At 56.7% G+C, this 15,751-nt stretch overlaps 1 protein-coding gene across 1 annotated transcript in view; it reads right to left on the minus strand.

Annotated features, from left to right (window-relative positions):
• The window catches only part of KCNC1 (potassium channel, voltage gated Shaw related subfamily C, member 1), a 46,458-nt gene extending 31,188 nt beyond the window's left edge, over positions 1–15,270 (minus strand). The window contains exon 1 of the mRNA XM_011992941.1: positions 14,646–15,270. Within this exon, the coding sequence (XP_011848331.1) occupies positions 14,646–15,215 (570 nt within the window). The 5' untranslated portion in view covers positions 15,216–15,270. The remainder of the gene's footprint in view (positions 1–14,645) is intronic.
• Positions 15,271–15,751: the final 481 nt, after the last annotated feature.

Genomic DNA, 15,751 nt, shown 5'->3' on the forward strand with positions numbered 1-15,751 from the left:
TAGCTGAACTTCTTGATTTATTTTCAAAAGAGGACCTGGGATTGAATCCTTCTACCAGTTGCTAACTGGATGGTCTTGGACAAATAAATGAATCTCTCTGGGAGTCATCTTTCCCTCATGAATAAGAGGGGTATACTACCTAACCCTTCCACCTCACAGGGTTGGTGTGGGGCACACGGCTTTAGCAAAGATCAATTGATTCCCTATTATATAACAGGCACTACTATTGCCTAAGCTGACCCTTGTCCTCCAAGAGGTTGTGGTTGAGTCTGAGAGACACAGAACCATAGGTCAGTGGATCAAGGGCCTTAAGTCAGACAGAAAAGGTTTTCTGGAAGCATGAAGGGCAGAGCAGGCTCTTCCAGGAGGTAGAGGGTGTCAGGAAAGGCTCTCTAAAGGAGGAGCCATCAGAGCTGGCCTAGCAGGATGCATCCATTTCAGAAATGCAGAGGAGGAGGAGTGGGCATTCTCAGTGGAGGCAACGGAATAAGCAAAGGCAGAGGGGCAGGGAGCCGGAGCACGTTGGGAATGGATCATGCACACTGGGGCCCCAGGTGATCTGGAATAGCAGGGCGGGTGGGGCTCCCAAAGGTCGCACCACAGGCTTTGGAAAGGGCTGGGGACATGGAAAGTCTCAGCAAGCCGGCACAAACCACTGTGGTTCCTAAATTCCAGGCTTTTACTCCAATCTTCAGACTGCCAGACAGGAAAAAAATATCTGCTTGGTGACAGCCAGGCCTCGGGAGATACGATTCCTGCCGCCTAGAAGGGAAGCCAGCGCCTGGTATTTCTGACCTTTGTGCCTCTAAATATATCATTGGTGACAGTGGCTTCTGGCCCTGAGGTTGTGGGGCAACCGGCTGAGGCTTCTACAGCCTCCCTCCCTGCCTCTGTGGCTCAGCCAGGGCCTCCTTATACCCTGGAAAATCCAAACCCACGACCGGCTGACAGTGGCACCCCAGGTCACCAGATTCAGCCCTTGGCAAGTGTCTCCCATGTGCCAGGCACGGTGCTGGGGCCTTTGCCCCTCTGAGACCCACCACAGCCTGTGAAGTACAAACTATCATCCCATTTTACACACGAGGAAACTAAGGCTCAGCCAGACACCACCCGCCTCAGTCCACACTGAGGCAGAGGAAGGATCAGAACCCAGGCCTGGCAAGGCCCAAAGGCCTGTACCCTGTCCTCTAGCCTGTCCCTTCCCTACATTCATCTTGCACTTGAGATGGTGGCCTCTTCCTGCACGTGGCACTGAGAACTGTATTTTCTTCCTAATGTTCTTTCTGCCTCTGGTCTGACGGATTCTCCTAACACCCCTGAGAGGCTGGTGATGCCATTATGCACATTTTATAGATGAAGAAGCTGAGCCCAAAAAGGCAAGACTGCTCCAGGTGTGGGGGCTGAACAGGGGTCGGGGCAGAACCACCCACGGCAGCTTGCAGGGAGCTCACTGCATAGCACTGGCCCTCAGCAGATGACAGCCACACACGTGGGTTTACAGGGCCCAGCCCTCTCCCCTTAACCCAGGGCTCCAGCTCTCGCTCCAGGTGGCCCAGCAGGTGGCTGTGTTCCTCACTGCTGCTCAGAGAGCCCCTGAGGCTGAGCATCAAACATTCATCTCTAAGTGGCGAGACACCGGCCCTGGCGGGTGGCTGTGGCCTGAGGCATGTTCACTACCTTGCTCTGGTGATAAGGCCCAAGGAAGTCATGTTCTTCTGCCCCACCACCTATGTGGGCAGAGAAGGTCCCCAGGGAGCCACCTGGCAGGGCTGGGTCCCCAGCGAAGCCTCCCTAGGTATGGCAGCCCCCTTGTCAGGCATTAGATTCATATTCTCAGACCCTCCCAGGTGGGGTGAGGTGAGTGTCTGCAGAGCATCCTACAAAGATGCCTCATCTGCAAGAGGTGTGAGTGATCCTGGGCATCACGTGCGCACCAATGCGCGCAGTGCAGTGAGCCGGAGGCCTTCTGTGACTTCTCTCATTGCCTTCTCACAGCAGCCCTTTGAAGTAGGGACTCTCATTCTCCCCTCTTTATAGCTGAGGTGACTGAGACTTACTAAGGTCACACAGCTAAGAACTAGCAGACCCAGGATTGGGCCCCGGCAGACTGGCTCCAATGTGGCCTGTGCCCATGCCACTAGCCATCTTCTCCTGGCACACCTGCAGTGAGAATGCTGTGAGCACCACGGAGGCCTGTGTGACTGGAAAGAGCTCACATGGTCTCTCCCCGGCAGGGCCCCTGACCCTCTGGCTCTCTCACCAACTTCTCTCCAGCCCCACACCCAGCTCAGAGAACTGCCTGTCCCCCAGCATGGTGGCAACCATGTATGGGAACCACCATCTCCTGCTGGGTACCACTGGCCTTCAGGAAGAGGACCGAGGCCCCTCATTACGGCCAGGCAGGAGCCTCCTCCGTGCAGGCCCACCCTGTGCAGGCCCCTGTGGCTGCAGGAGGGGAGCAGAGGGCAGTGTGAACTGAGCTCGGCCTTGCCCTGGGCTGGAACACTCAGGGAACCCATGGGGCAGGCCCCAGCAGGAGCAGACCCCACTGTCAGGAGCCAGTGGGGTTCTGGGTAGCTCAACTCTTTCTTTGCATGTTTTAGGGGTGGGTTTTTCTTTCTTTTTAAAATTATTTTATTTTAGATTTAAGGGGTACATGTGCTTGTTTGCCACATGGGCATTACATGCATAATGGTGGGTATGGGGGCGCCCAGTGTGCCCATCACTCAAATATTGGACATTGCACCCAGTAGGTAATTTTTCAACTGTCATCCCCCTCCTAGCCTCCCTTCTTTGGAGTCCCAGAGTCCATTTTCTCCATCTTTCTGTCTGTGTGGAACAAGCACCACCCCTTCTGATATACCACTGTCCTTTGGCTCTGAGCCCAGCCCAGCTACGCCTCCTCGTTGCACCTTGAACCCTGGGCACACAGCTGCTCAGGGCTTTTGCACATCTCACTTCCTCTGCTCCCCAGATGTCATGTGGCCTCCTTCCTCACCTTCTTCAATCTTTGCTGAAATATGACCTGTGCTCACAGTGAGGCCTTCCCTGCCACACAAGTTAAAACTGCCCACTCCGGCACGCCCTGGGCTCCTGCCTCTGTCACATCCTGTCCAGCTAGAATATAAGAACTTGAGGGCAGGGATTTTTGGTGGTTTTGTTCTTTGCCCTATTCCCAGCTTCTGAAGCAGCACCTGTCACATAGTAGATGCTCAACAAACACTTGTTGGCTGGATGGATGAATTGGTGCTGACAGCAGCCCCTGGCAGGGAAATGGCTCACGGACTGTGTTTATGTGCAAAGTGGGAGTGTAAGGAGAGGAGTTGTATACTTTCTGTGCTGCACTGGGGAAGGAAGAGGTGAGGTGAGTGGCATCGTGAGCAGGGGTGCCAGAGCCAGGCTGCCAGGCCAACAGGGAAGGGCTGGGGCTGGCCAGGGTGAAAGGGGCATCCAACGCCCTGCAGAGGCTTGAGAGAAAGCTTCATTTTGCTGCCATGGCTCACACTGAGGCAGCATCTGAGCCTGACCCAGCGAGGCTGGCTCCTGAGCCCCCCTGAGCTCAGCTGTCTGGGGCTGCCCCAGCTAATATTAGCTCATCCCCACCCAGGCTGGCGTCGGCCTGGCGGAGCAGCCCAGCTTCAGAGTGGGCACCACTCATGGGCACCCAACAGGAGCCCCCAGCCTTAGCCCCCAGGTTCCTCCCTGTGCCTGAGCAGCCCCTTTAAAGAGGAGATGTTCCAATGACCTGAGCTGTAAAGCATGGCCTCCGCCCGCCAGCCCTACCACACTGGCACACTTGTCGGCATCTGAGGTCCCTGTGCTTGGCTCCCAACCAAGGCCTGATGTCAGCAGCCCTCCCTCCCTCTCCCCTGATAGGCGGAAGTTCCATAATCCTCTCTCTCATACCCTGCCACACCTGTGGATCGAGGAAGAGCAGGGACAAGCGGCCCATGACCACAGATGGGGAGACCGAGGCTCACAGGGGCTGTGACCTGCCCAGGACACACAGGGAGCTCAGGAGAACCAAGCGAGAATCCATGCCTGACTCCCAGGGTGACACCTCTGAAGTCTGCCCCTGGGAGACAGACTGGAAGAAGGGGCCCCAGGGGCCACGGTAGGTGAGGTGACCCCTAGGAGAAGCATTTGGCAGTAGAGCCAGGTGCTAAAAGAAGGAAACAGGTGGGTAACAGGTGATGATTTGAATCTCGCAGGGCCGAAAGCTGGTAAAAAGATGATGGAATGCACAACAATTAAGCACTTACTATGTTCTGGGTTCTGGGCTAAAGGCTTAACACAATCGATCTTCCCAACTTCCCTATGAGTCAGGTGCTATTAATATCCCTCTTTGGAGGCACAGACAGGTTAGGAAACTTATCCAAGGTCACACAGCTGGAAGGCAGTGGGGCTGGGATTCGATCGAAGGCCTCATGGTTCAAGGGACTATGCTCTTAGCAGAGAAAGGGGCTCCAGGTCATACTCCCAAAATTATGTAGCCAGGAAGCAGTGCGGGGTGGGGAGATGCAAAGTCCATGCACTTTCTACTGAACGCAGAAGCAGACCCAAAGCAGGCGATTTGGGACAGAAACTATCCTAGACTTTGGAGGGGAGAAGTTCATTTTGAAAACCAGTGACTAATGCCTAGAACTTTCCACAAGCACAGCTACAGAGGAAAGGGGACAAGGAGGGGACAGGGAAGGGAAGACATGGAAGGAGATGGGGAAGGAGAGGTAGGAAAAGAGCCTGGAGGGCCTTCGGGAGGAACAGAGTCCAGGAGAAGTCAGACTCAGGGGTTGGGCTGGACCAAGCGGGACCTGGGAACTTGTGCATGTCGGTTTTGGAAAACAGCTTTGTGGCCTTGAAGCTGTGGTTGTGGATGGTGGCTGGGCTGATGCAGCGCAGAGAAGGAGTTTGAAAAGACAGAGGTTTAAGCTGTGAAGAGCTTCATCTGGGCCTGTGTGGTGACAGCAGCAGGTGGGCCCCTGCCTGGACTGGGGTTTGGACCCCCTACTAGCGCTGCCCCAGCCTTTGCCTGTTCATCGCTGCTCCAGGCTCAGGGGATGGAAGGATTGTGCTCCCACGTGAGGCCAGAAAGGAAGGCTCAGCTAGGAACAGGCTCAAATGCAGGGTACCCATGTCTACCCTCGGCGTTGAACCCCATTTGCTTATTCTTTCTTTCAGTAAATATCTATTTAGCACCCACTATATACCAGGCCCTACTCTAGCTTCTAGAGATAGAGCAATTGGAGAAAGAGACAAAAATCCCTACCCTCATGGACCGTATAGTCTAGTGGGGAAACAGACAATAAACAAGGCAAACAAGTAAACTATATAGTACATTAAATGGTGGTAAATGCCAAGGAGAAAAGAGCAAAGCACGAAGTGGGCAAGGGGCCAGAGGAGTGTCGTCTGGACTGATGATGTCTGAGTATAGACCTGGAGGGGGTGTGAAAGCTGATACCCAAGGGAAAAGCATGCCAGGTGGAGGGACCAGCACAGCACAAGTCCTGAGGCAGAAGCATGGGCAGCGCTGGGGAAGAAAGCCATGGAGGCTGGGGGAGGGAGGGAGAGAGAAGCAGACAGCAGAGGGAGATGCTGGGTGTGGGGCACTCAAGTGAACCCTGCACCCTCTGAGGAAGCCCAGACCCCAGCATGAGATGGAGCAGAGGGCTGACTTGGTTGAATAGCACTTTGCCAGGCTGGCCCTGGCTGCCCTGAGAGAAGGGCGGGGCAGGGGCAGCCGGGGCTGAGAGAAGAACTCAGGCAAGAGAAGGCAGGGGCTTCCACCAGGAGGTAGCCATGGAGGGGTGCGATGCAGTCGGATTCCGAGTGTATTTGAAACATGAAGACAACAGGGTTGGTTGATGTCTGAGAGAGAGAAGAGTCCAGGTTGACTCCCAAGGTCTACCAGTGAGAGCCACTGGATGGATGCGGTGGCCATGGCTGTGATGGGGCCTCACCCCAGGCCCAGTCCCCCTGCCATCGAAGCCTTGGCCTCAGGAAGGACTGGCTTGCTTGTGACACTCTGCCAACCCGCACACACCCATCTAGCCCTCTGTGTCCTGAGGCTGGCCCTCGACTGGAGCCGCTGCCTGCATCAGCACTTCTCAGACTCCAGAGTGCATGAATCATCCGGGGAGTGAAAATGCAGATTCTGAATCGGTTTCAGGGCTGGCGGTGAGGCCTGAAAGGCTTCATGTCTAACAAGTGTCCATATGGTGTTGCTGTTGGTCAGAGGACCACACCTTGAGTGGAAGGAGCCCACACCTCTCAGGCCCCACTGCAGCGATGCACCCTCACTCAGCAGTGACCTCAGCTGTGCTGAGGGGTGAAGGGAACATTCTCCCCCTCCCCAGTCTAAGAATTGAGTTTCCCAGAAGTACGAACTTTAAGCATCCCAGGTAATTCTGAGGGTCAGGCATGGGTGGGAGTCCTCCAGCAGCCATCCCTCCATCCCCCATAGCAGCCATCACAAACACCCTTACTTAGCCCTAGCCCCTCCAGTATGGCACCTATCTCCTGCACCCCTCCCCACAGCAGCCCTACACCATAGAAGTTGGCCCCATCGCCCCTGCTCCAGACCCCACAGCCTGGCACACAGTAGCTCCGAGTGGGCCTTTCTGCAGCTCCCTGAGGGCAGGAAGCCACGAGACGGGCCTGGAGAAGTAGGCAACAGGTGCTGTCCATAGGCCTGAGCAAGTACCCCCAAAAGAGGTGATCCCCCCAGGTCTGTGCCTGCCAGAGGGCTGGGGAGCCCGTCAGGCAGGGGCATGATCACTATGCCTTGAATGAATGACTGAGGACAGGATGAGGCAGGCTGAATGAATGTAGGAGGAAGCTTTTTAGACCCCCTCCCCTTGGGTTCCTGCCTGCTTTAGGCCAGGACCTTTGTCAGGATTGCTCACACGAGTCCTGGGGAGGAGCTGGGCTGGGAGAGGGAAGGAGAAATAGGGCAGGACTTGTTTGGTTCCCCCAGCTCCTCTGGGAAGCTGAAGCCTAGAATTCTTGGACTCCTAGAATGTCAGAGTTGGGAAGAGCCTTAGCGGTCACTTAAAACGACCTCTGTATTTTACAGCTGGAAAAACTGCAGGACGAAGGGGCAGCAGGACGAAGGGGTGACAGCACTTGCTCAAGGTAGCCCAGTTGGTTTCGAGGCCTTGCTAGATTCCTCTCTAAACCAGGTGTCTGATGCCTGCAACCTGGGTCTTGTCTGTGCTGTCATCTCTCCACACACCTGGGCTGGTCCCTAATCCTGAGGGCCTGCCTGTCCCCAGCCCCCAGTCTCCAGAACTGACCCACACACCTCCAGCTCAAATCTCACAAACTGGGTGACTCAGTGCCCAACACATACCCCTCACTCCCAAAAAAATGAGGTCAGTGAGGGCAGGAGCAGCCAGGCTAAGTGTGAGGAACCTTGAGGGATGGATTTTCACATTCAGCAAAAAGCAGGGAGGACACCGAAGTGAGGGGAATAGATGACCAAAGCCGAAGTGAGGGGAATAGATGACCAAAGCCCCAGAGGTTAAAATGAGGGCTGCCGATGAGGACCATGGAGGAGGCTGGCGGAAGGGAGCTGCAGGAGCAATGGCTGGGTTCTAGGGCAGAAGGCCTCGGAGTGCCGAGCTGAGGGGCAGCCAGCGTTCCCACCATGTGTCACCCTGCACAGGGAGCTTCTGATCCTCCCAATCCTCCTGCCATTTCTTTTCAGGCCATATGGAGTCCCAGGGCCTGCATGGATGGGAGTGGGAGGACAACTGAGGCATTGTCACGAAACCTTCTACCTTGGGACTGATAGAGCACCCTCTTAGCCCCGTGGCCTGGCCAGGCAGGGCCCTCACCTGCCATTACCCAAGGGCCGGAACTTGCTGACAGGTTCTGGATAGGTTGTTGGGAAAGAGTGGTTGGTCAGGTGGGAGAGACCCAGACGGAAATTCAAGCCTGGGGCACAGCAAGTCACAGGCCTCAGCATCCCTGGAACATGGACAGGAGGCAGTGCTGTGTAATGGTTACAGGTAGAGCTCCAGGGTCAGACAGACTGAGATCCAACTGCTGGCTCCACCGCTCATGAGCTAAGTGACCTTGGGTAAGTTACTTAACTTCATTGAGCCTCTGCAGCCTTGTCTGTGTCATTAGTGTGGCAGTATAGTGCAGTCTTGCAAGTCTTGGGAGAATTATTAATAAATGAGGATGTATAAATCAAATCCTTAAGACAGTGTCTGACACTGTGTGATTCGAGAAAGGAAGGGGGTTCTGGAAAATCCTGCTTGGGAATCCTAAGGATTTGGGTCAAGTCTGGGTTGGCTGACCTGAGAAGGTCTCAATCAGCTGTACTGTGTCCTTGGAGTGCAGGTATCTGTTTATTCCACCTCCCCCAGGAAGGAAATTAATGGGAGTAGATAAGAGAAGAACAGCATGTCCAGGTAGGGTTTGGTGTTCTTGTAAAACTAAGAGCCAAAAGAAATTCAGATGGTCAGGCCCTAGGACCAGAGGCCTAGGCTGTGAGTTTGAGTCTCACTGATTCCCTGTGTGGTCTTGAGCAAGTAGCTTTCCCTCTCTGAGTCTGTTTATTTTCAGTGGATGAAAATATTGACTAGAGGTAGCCTGGGTGCGCCCATTCCCTGCAATAGTCCCATGTATATGTGAAGTGGTCCCTACCACCCAAATGGTTCCCCTGAACAAGGACTGGACAGCAAAGCACCCCTGCAGCCTGTCAGGCCCTCCTTTTCCTCTGAGCTTGCATCTAGCAGTGAGGAGCTCCGGCTGGGGTGGTGGCCAGGCTGGGCCCGCAGCTGATGGGAGGCAGTGGCTCAAGGCCCTGACCTTTTGGTCCAGAGCGAATCCCCTGGTCATGAGACCGCTCAGAATAGCCAGAGGCACTATATTCAGCTGTCGTGGAGGCCTTGAGATCCCCAGCCTGGGCAGTGGACCCTGGAATGAGCCCCTGCTGAACCCCCTCCCCCACCTCTGAGACAACCCCCACCTTGCTCCTTGAGAGACTCCAGCCAATCCCCTCCAAAGCTTCTGGCAGAGGCCAGGCCTCCTGCTCAGAGTCAAGGAGTACAGACTTCACACGCACTGAGGCAATGTGACACGAAGCACCGGTGAGCCAGTAGTCAGGAGACAGGAGTTTCCGAGCCAGCCCTCAGCTAACCCGCTCACAAGGGGCCTCAGGTAGCGCACTCCTCTCTGGGCCTCAATTTCCTCATCTGTCATAATAACGGCTCCTATTCTACAGAGTATGCCAGAGGCTTACAGTATAGAGGAGAGATGAGCCCAAATCAAGCAAGGATGCTAATGAACATTTTATTACAAATCAGAGAGCTTCTCTCCCAGGAAGGGCCCTGGTTCTGACTTCAACTCAGCCTGGGGGCCCGGGAAGGCATCACTGAGGAGCTGCTGTTTGAGGTGGGGTGTGGGGGATAAAGAGGGGTGAGCCAGAGGAAAGAGTGCTCCAGAGGGCAGGGTATGTGCAAAGGCCCTGAGGCAGGGGAACCTGGCACATGCAAGAAGCTGAAATGAGGCCGGGTAGTTGGGGCTTGGTAAGCGATGGGGACAGTCAGGCCAGAGGAGACTGGAGGGACAGGCAGAGCCTGAGAGGCCACGGTATGGGCTATGGGCCGGCGAAGCACTGAAGGGTTCTAAGCAGGCTCGGGTGATCTGACAGGTCTGTGAGTTGAAAAGACCCCTGTGGTTGCCAGGTGGAGGATAAACTTGAGCAGCCAGGGGCTGGAGGTGGGAGAGCAGCTTGGGGGCTGCTGGGGAGGTGGGCCTGAGGGGAACCATGGCAGCTTGAGCCAGGATGGTGAACATGGAGGTAGAGGGAGAAGAGAGAGTCTACAGGAGGGGAAATGATAATACAACCAACAGTAGTAATAATAATAGCCAACATTTATTGAGCACTTACTGTATGCCAGACCCTGTGGCTTGGGGCTATCCAAGCATTATTATCTCAGTTATCTTCACACCAACCCTGTGAGGTCGGTTCTATCATTATTTCCATTTAGCGGTGAAGGGGCTGCAGGGCTCTGACCAGGAGGCGCTTGGTTTATGATTGTCACTACTGGGATGGGGTCGGGGGGAGCTGGAGGAACCATTCAAAGACCTGAGGACCCCCGCACAAGGATCATGGGAAGCAAGGGCACACTGTGGTGGAGGGCCCTTGGGGAGGCTGGGAGGGGAGCACACCCAGCCCCTTCTCCACTGCTCATGGGTGTCCTTCATATGGTACCATGACTCCAAGTGGGGCCCTGGCCTGGGGGAGTGGGCTCTGAGGTAAGGGGGTGCACTGCCTAGAATCCCCTGATAACAGCTCTGTCCCCCAGCCCTCCGCATGCCAAGCCACGACTCCAAGAGCCTTGTGTCAGCTGGGACCCAAGGGAGGAAGAGAAGGCTCTGGCTGGGGGTTTCATTCCTGCCACCAGGTAAATTCCCTTCCCAGGGAGCTGATGGGGAACCAGTTTTTATCAAGTTCCAAAGACGCAGTGACGGGACAGAGAGACAGACACAGGACAAGGGTCAGAGGAGAGGCAGGCAGCTGGGTGGATGGAGGCGGGGCTTCCCCAGCTTGGGGGCCATTGGCACTATTTTGGCATTTGGAAGGTCAAGTGACTCAGGAACAGATGTTAACACACACACACACACACACACAGAGGACACTCTGGCCTGCAGCACAAGGACCACCACTGGCCCTGATGGGACACAACAATGTCCCTGATGATGACATGCAAATCGGAGACTAAAGCTGAGAGCCTCAGACCTGAGCTGGCCCCCAAGGAAGACAGGAGGGCAGGTTTCAAACCAGGCAGCCCCAACACTCCCCTGCCTGCTCTCACACCTCTATGACCCCCTGCCCTCTGCCTGGTTAATTCCTCCCTGCCCCTCAAAGCTTGCCCCAGCATCACCTCCTCTGGGGCAGTTCTTATTCTCATGGCCCCAGGAGGTCCCTTCATAGCCTTTCCAAACTGTACCATCATCATCATTGTCCTGTGTGTGTCAGGGGCACCACCTCCCACCCCAGAACACACGTGGAGCTCATCCCGTCCCAGCTCGTCCCCCCGACCCCTCATCTCCTCAGGCTGGTGCCCAGAGCACAGGAGAGGGGACCAGGGGAGCAGCTGCCCCAGCCAGCACTGTTGCCCCTCGGGAACTCAGATGGGCCCTCCCACCCCGACTACGCAGCCCCTATCTCCAGGGCCAGCACCAAGGCCCAGGGTAGGTGGCAGCTCCTCAGGGAAAGGTGACCTCACCACCCATCCCACACACTGACAGTGGCCTGGGCAGAACAGCATCTCTATTGAGGATAGGAAATGCCCTCAATGAGGCCACTCCAGAGTCCCGGAGACTGAGGCAGTGGGCAGGAGGCAGCTCTGGAATCTCATCTTCCTCAAGCACACACACACCCGGGATGCACAGGACCTTTCTCTCACATATACACAGCACGCCGACACACACGTGGGGTCTCACACACACGCCACACACCCTGTCACACACATGATCTCACAGTCTCTGTCTTATACACGCCCTCACATACACACGGTGTCACACACAGGGACCCCCACCCCACACAGCCTCCTGCCTTATGTGTACACACGTACACACACACACACACACAGCCTCACACACGAGCTGCACAGATGCAGTTTCACACTTGCCACACACAGCCACACACTCGTGCAGACGCGCTCACCTCGACTCTCATGCACTGCTCAAACCTCACACACAGCATCTCTCTTACACATGCAGGCTCTCTTCCTTATACACACTCTCTCCCACACAGTCTCATTCTCACACACGCACAGTCCATCCAAAACACAGAATCCACCTCTCTCGCACACACAACCCCTGACACAAGGACTCAGGAAGCTCACACTGAGCCACAGTCTCACCACACACACACACACACATACACACACACCCTGAGTCTCACATTTTTATTCTCACACACACAAGTCTCTCACACACAATCTCTTTTACACAGAGCCTGTCTCACACATACAGCCTTTCCTTCATACACATATGCAATATCACGCACAACGTGCTGGTCTAAATCTAGAATAACGACTTGAGTCCCGACCCGCCTGTGTGAGGAGGCGCGGGGGAGGGGTAAACAAAGGTGACAGCAGAGGCGGCAGAGCAAAGACGGAGGGGGAGGAGGGCGGGCAGGCGGCTGGTCTCTGCGCAGATGAGCCGCAGAGAGGCAGCGCAATGCAGCTAGGCCAGCCGGGCGGCAGGCAGGAAGCCGGGGTTCTAATCCCGCTTTGCCCTCCTCAGCTCCTGAGTGCCCTTGGGCAGGTCCCTCTCCCTACGGGCCTCAGCGTCCTCAACTGTTCCCCGAGGGAGCTGGAAGGGACCACAACCTTCCTCGGAGGCCACTGGGAAGAGAAGGTGGCTCAGACAGGCTGAAGGGGAGCACCCACCAGCACCCACTCCTATCCCAGTACCGCCTCGCCCCGACCACCGGGCGCCCACTCTTTTCCCTCAGAGTCCGCTCTTCAATGAGTATTCACTTCATAGATTTTTTTCAAGACTTTTCTGCATGGTTTTGCACACCAATAGAACCTCAAACCACACTAGCTGGCCCATTTGTCTGCCTTGGGTGAAGGCCACCCGCAGCCTAGAAATGTCCAGTGGGAGAAGAGGGCCAAGGGAGGGGATTGGAACATGCCCCACTGCCCCCTGCCTGCCCTGAAACTCGGGACACTGATCAGAGCCCCAACACTGAGTGCAAGGGGTGGGGCTGGGAGACCCAGCTCTTGCTTGGGAGTCAGGAGACTGGGCCTAACCCTTGCTTCTGGGGCCAAAGTTGGTGGGGGAGCTGCTGTCCAAGGTCAAGTGTGGGCTGAATGGGCAGCTGCTGTAACCCAGGCCTCTGCCCACCCCCACCCCAACATGCACTGGTTCAACCTCCCATCCCCCTCCTCCAGCCCCTCCCCACAGCTCAGCCACAGCCTCCAGTTACATAACCCTCTAGCTGTGGTGGCCTCTGACAGGAAAGGGAAGGGGAGGGAAGCCCTCTGAGGGTCCCAGTCCACTCTGGGGAAAGGCAGGAGCTGGTAGCCAGCCCAGGGGAGGATAGGGTCCCAGGAGAATTGAGTTCTAGTCCTTCTTGGCCTCTTGCTCCCTGGGTGACCTTGGTCAGGGTCCTCAGTGGCTAAACACAGGCCGGGCTCTCTCCCTATTGCCTCCCCTTATAAACATAGTCGTTCTAGAATTCAGGGTATCAGACTGACCCACTATCCACCCCCCACATGCCATACTGTGTTTGATCTCAGTTAACAGATCTACCAGGTCTGTGCCTAAACATAGATTTTCTCTGCCCATGGGCACTTGAGGGCCCCCCAAGTCTCCTCCTTCCACTCTCCTCTGCAGCTTCCTAGCCCTCTCCCCTGGCTCTGGCTTAGGCTCCAGTGGGCAGGAGGGGAGAGATGCGAAGTAAAAGACAGCAGGGCAGAGGCAGTGCTTTGCCTGGTAGGGGGTGAGGGCAGCTCACGGATGCAGGAGGGGCTCTCCTTTAACTTCTCCACTCTACCCTTCCCCTACAGGCCTTAGAGTCTCTCTTTAGGCCTCTAAGGACAGAGCCCAGTGAAGGCTGGGAGTGCCTCTTCCAGGGTGGATGGCTGCTACCAGTTCCTCCTTTTGGGCTCAGTCACTTATGGTCCAGCAGCAAGGCCCTTGAGAGTTCACCAGGCCCCCTCCCCCATTTTACAGATGAGGAAACTGATCCAGAGAGGCCATCTGAGGGACCAAGGTCAGTAGCAGCGTATCTTTTTTTCCTGGAAATAAGCGGGTATGGCTAAAGGGGAGTGGCCCATGAGGACACACCCACCTCTCACACACCTTCTCCTTATAGGTTCCCTCTTAAGGACTCCCTCTCCCCACTACCGGATGTCCCAGAGGAAGCACTGGCATAAGCCCAGTGACCCACTCCAACACCCTCCCCTTTCGACAAGGAGGAAGGACAGGCTGTGATCTCAGGATCAGGGGCTCAGAGGGACCACCCCTACCCTACAGCCCAGCCCTCCACCAACTTCCAAGCCATGGAGATTAGCCATGAGATGCCCTCTTGACCACCTCCTCAAAATTGCCGGAGGCTGCTCCCTGAGGAGGGGGTGGCTGTCTCAAGCTGCCCAGCAGGCCTCAGGCCTTTTTGGGGGACCATGGCTGGCTCCAGATGCCCCTTTACCTGGACAGGAGGAAGGGCTCCCAGCTTCCCTCCCCACACTAAAATCTCGAGGGCAGTTCATACTTTGACAGTGCACCTCTGCAAAGAAACAAATGTGCACGGGCAATCGCTCATGCACACTCAAACATACACACATGCTCACTCATTCCCACTCCACACTTTACCCACCCAAATACACTCCACCACACTTACATAAATATGCACACACAATCTACTCATACACACAAACACACCCATTCATACTCATACATATTAAACTTGGCAACACACAGACTGACATACATAGAAAACCAGAACCCCGGCAGACACCCTTTCTCTCTTACCCTGGTATGTGCACACATGCGCACACACCCCCTTTCGATTCTGAACTCCCTAGGCGCCAGTTCTGCGGTCCACCCCTGCCCGCGGGGAGGCACAAGACGCTGCCTTCCCGCCCCGCTCTTCTGATGGGTAAGTTGTCACTTACCCGCGCGTAGCGGGACGAGTAAGGGTCCTCGAAGAGCGCCCAGATGCGCGGCTGCCAGCGGCGCCAAAAGCCGCCAGGCCGGCCATCGGGGGAGTCACTGAGCGCCAGGCGCTTGGTCATCTCCAGCTCGTCCTCGCCGTCGCCCGAGTCTCCGGGGCCCTCGGCGTCCGCGTCGTCGGCGCTGTTGTCAAGGGGCGCGCCGCCGAAGCTGTCCAGCGCCTCCTCGGCGTCGCGGTGCTGGCGGTACGTCATCCAGCAGCAGGGCTCCACGTCGGTCTCGTCGATGCCCCAGAAGGCCAGCTCCTCCTCGTAGAGCGGCCCGCACACGTCGGCCGGGCAGTGCAGCTTGCCCGTGCGGTAGTAGTTCAGGATGTGCGCGAAGACGCCGGGGTGGCGGTCGAAGAAGAACTCGTCTGCACGCGGGTCATAGTCGAAGTGGCTGTGGGCGTCGGGCTCCGCCAGCCAGGCGAGCCGCGTGCCGGGCAGCGTGCGCAGGGTCGAGCGGTACGTCTGGTGGCGCGTGCCGCCCACGTTGATCACGATGCGCTCGCTCTCGTCCCCTTGGCCCATCGCGGCGCCCCCTTAGGCATGGCGCGGCCCAGCGACACCCATGGGAGCGGCCGCCAGGGGGAGTTGGCGCCGGGGAGGGGGGCGCGCGGCCTCTTCCCCCCTCCCCCCAGCCGTCGAGGGGAACAGAGGTCCGCGGCTCTGGCCACCCCAACGAGCGAGCCAAGCCTCTCTGGGCGCTTTCTGTTGGGTGCCGGTCCAGGGGAGTGTGAGGGATCCCAGGGGTCTCTAGGCGCCAGATGTGGGAGGGAGCTGGTCCGGCAGCGGAGGAGGCAAAGGAGGAAAGAAGGGAGGGAGAAAGGGAGGGAGAGAGGGAGGGAGAAAGAGGGAGGGGGGCGGGCTCAGCGGTGAGCCCCCGGAGGAGGAGAAAGAGGGTTGGGGGGCCGGTCTCCCGTTCCCATCTCCGCGGGAAAATGGAGAAATAGGCACAAAGCTTTTGGGGGGAAGGTCAGCCGCTCCCAGGGCCGGACTAGAGGCCAGCCCCCGGGAGGGGGAGGGGAGGAGACCGGGCCGGGAAATTCGCGCTCCTCTGTGCGGTG

This window comes from Mandrillus leucophaeus, unplaced genomic scaffold, assembly GCF_000951045.1.
Source record: "Mandrillus leucophaeus isolate KB7577 unplaced genomic scaffold, Mleu.le_1.0 Scaffold420, whole genome shotgun sequence".
Classification (NCBI taxonomy): Eukaryota; Metazoa; Chordata; class Mammalia; order Primates; family Cercopithecidae; genus Mandrillus; species Mandrillus leucophaeus.